A 1,580-nucleotide genomic window follows, 5' to 3' on the forward strand; every position below is an offset into this window, starting at 1 on the left:
GAATAATTATCATATACAAACTGAATATCTACCCTTGAAATAAATGGTGAAAATGTGGATTTCCCTTTATGCATAAAATAATTGGTATAATAATTGATAAAAGAAGAGAAATAGTACTATGAAATCACTATCCGTAAAACAAAAAAAACCGCTATATTCACAATATATGTATACATAAAAAAGAAGCAAATTTAAGAGTAGATGCCTTGTCCTGAAACAAGATCACCTACCTAAACAATCGAAATACAGAAATAGGAATAACCAGGTTCTATTTCATTATCATTAGACTCAAATCAACTTGAAATATTACCTGTGCCACATAGCTCATGCAAGTAAGAATGCAAGACGTGAACCCTCCACATAACCCTGTGAGGAAGGACGCCAGAAGAACGAGGCTGACAGGTGTCTGATACAGGTGAACGCTCATGATTATGTAGAGAAGACTGGCAAACATTGCACCTGAAAATCACAAATAAAAAAAGGATTTTGGGAACTAAGTAAAGATTTTCTAAAGAGCATTATTACTTTTAGAGTTGCCTTAAAGTGCATCATGATCATTATTATTTGAAAAAACAGCTTGTAAGCACTTACCAACTGGTGGCAAAAGCATTGGTATTTTACGGCCATATGTATCACTCCATGAGCCCAAGAACTGAGCTGTTACAATGGAAGGCAGGGCTAACATGAGGGTTGACCCCAGAACCCAGTGCGATGATCCTGTCTGAACAACGTCAAGAGCCTCGCGATTTTCTGGATTGTATAAATCATGGCATATTCTTTTTGCAAAGTCTTGGAGACACACCTGGAATATTGGAAAGAATACACATTAAAACCATGGTTAGAAACTTCATCAGTGATAGTAAGCAACAGTTTTTTATGATCAAACTGTCTAATCTCTAGCATCATAACAACATCACATATTCACCTAACAATTTTATCATAACATATGTAAGAATGATCTAGGAATCAACAAATGATCCTGACTATCTACATTCCACTCATACAACTGTATATTGCACATTTTTTTTCTCTTTCACTGAACTAACATAAAGATATGTTTCTAACATACATGTAATTAAATGTATCACAAAAACTTACTTATTCCCAGATTTCACTCCCTGTAATTCTTTACACTCCTTCAAATCCCATACTTACTGCTGACATTCATGGTACCCAACTATTCTGAGCAAAAGAATTCCCCAGCTGAGTAGCTCCAGATTATCAATAAAATTATACATACCTTTGTATAGATAAGATCCTGCAGTGCTGCATATAACATGAACACAGCCAACATGTACAGGAAGAGGACGGGCTCTACCGTTACCTTATATCCAGTCGCCATCATTCACTAGTAACCTTAAAAAATAGAAGGAAACTAATTACCCTCAACTGAACCCTTACTGCCACATTAATCCCTAAATTTTTACACAGCCTTCTGACCCCTTCTCCTTCCACTTCTTTCCAACAAGTGAATCCCTATGGTCCTGAAAGACTGGACTAGGATATCATATACAAAATGCAGAGGCTACATTCTTCCCAAGGATTTAACAATATTATTGAATATATCTTATTTGAAGGCA

General features: G+C 35.7%; 1 protein-coding gene across 1 annotated transcript in view; it reads right to left on the minus strand.

Moving 5' to 3' along the window:
- LOC119591581 (proton-coupled folate transporter-like) overlaps positions 1–1,580 on the minus strand; it is a 12,739-nt gene that overhangs the window by 4,614 nt on the left and 6,545 nt on the right. The window contains exons 2-4 of the mRNA XM_037940342.1: positions 1,241–1,357; positions 592–802; positions 311–459 (exon numbers count right to left, since the gene is read on the minus strand). Coding sequence (XP_037796270.1) covers positions 311–459; positions 592–802; positions 1,241–1,345 — 465 coding nt within the window. The 5' untranslated portion in view covers positions 1,346–1,357. The remainder of the gene's footprint in view (positions 1–310; positions 460–591; positions 803–1,240; positions 1,358–1,580) is intronic.

Source organism: Penaeus monodon, chromosome 28, assembly GCF_015228065.2.
Source record: "Penaeus monodon isolate SGIC_2016 chromosome 28, NSTDA_Pmon_1, whole genome shotgun sequence".
In the NCBI taxonomy this organism is placed as follows: Eukaryota; Metazoa; Arthropoda; class Malacostraca; order Decapoda; family Penaeidae; genus Penaeus; species Penaeus monodon.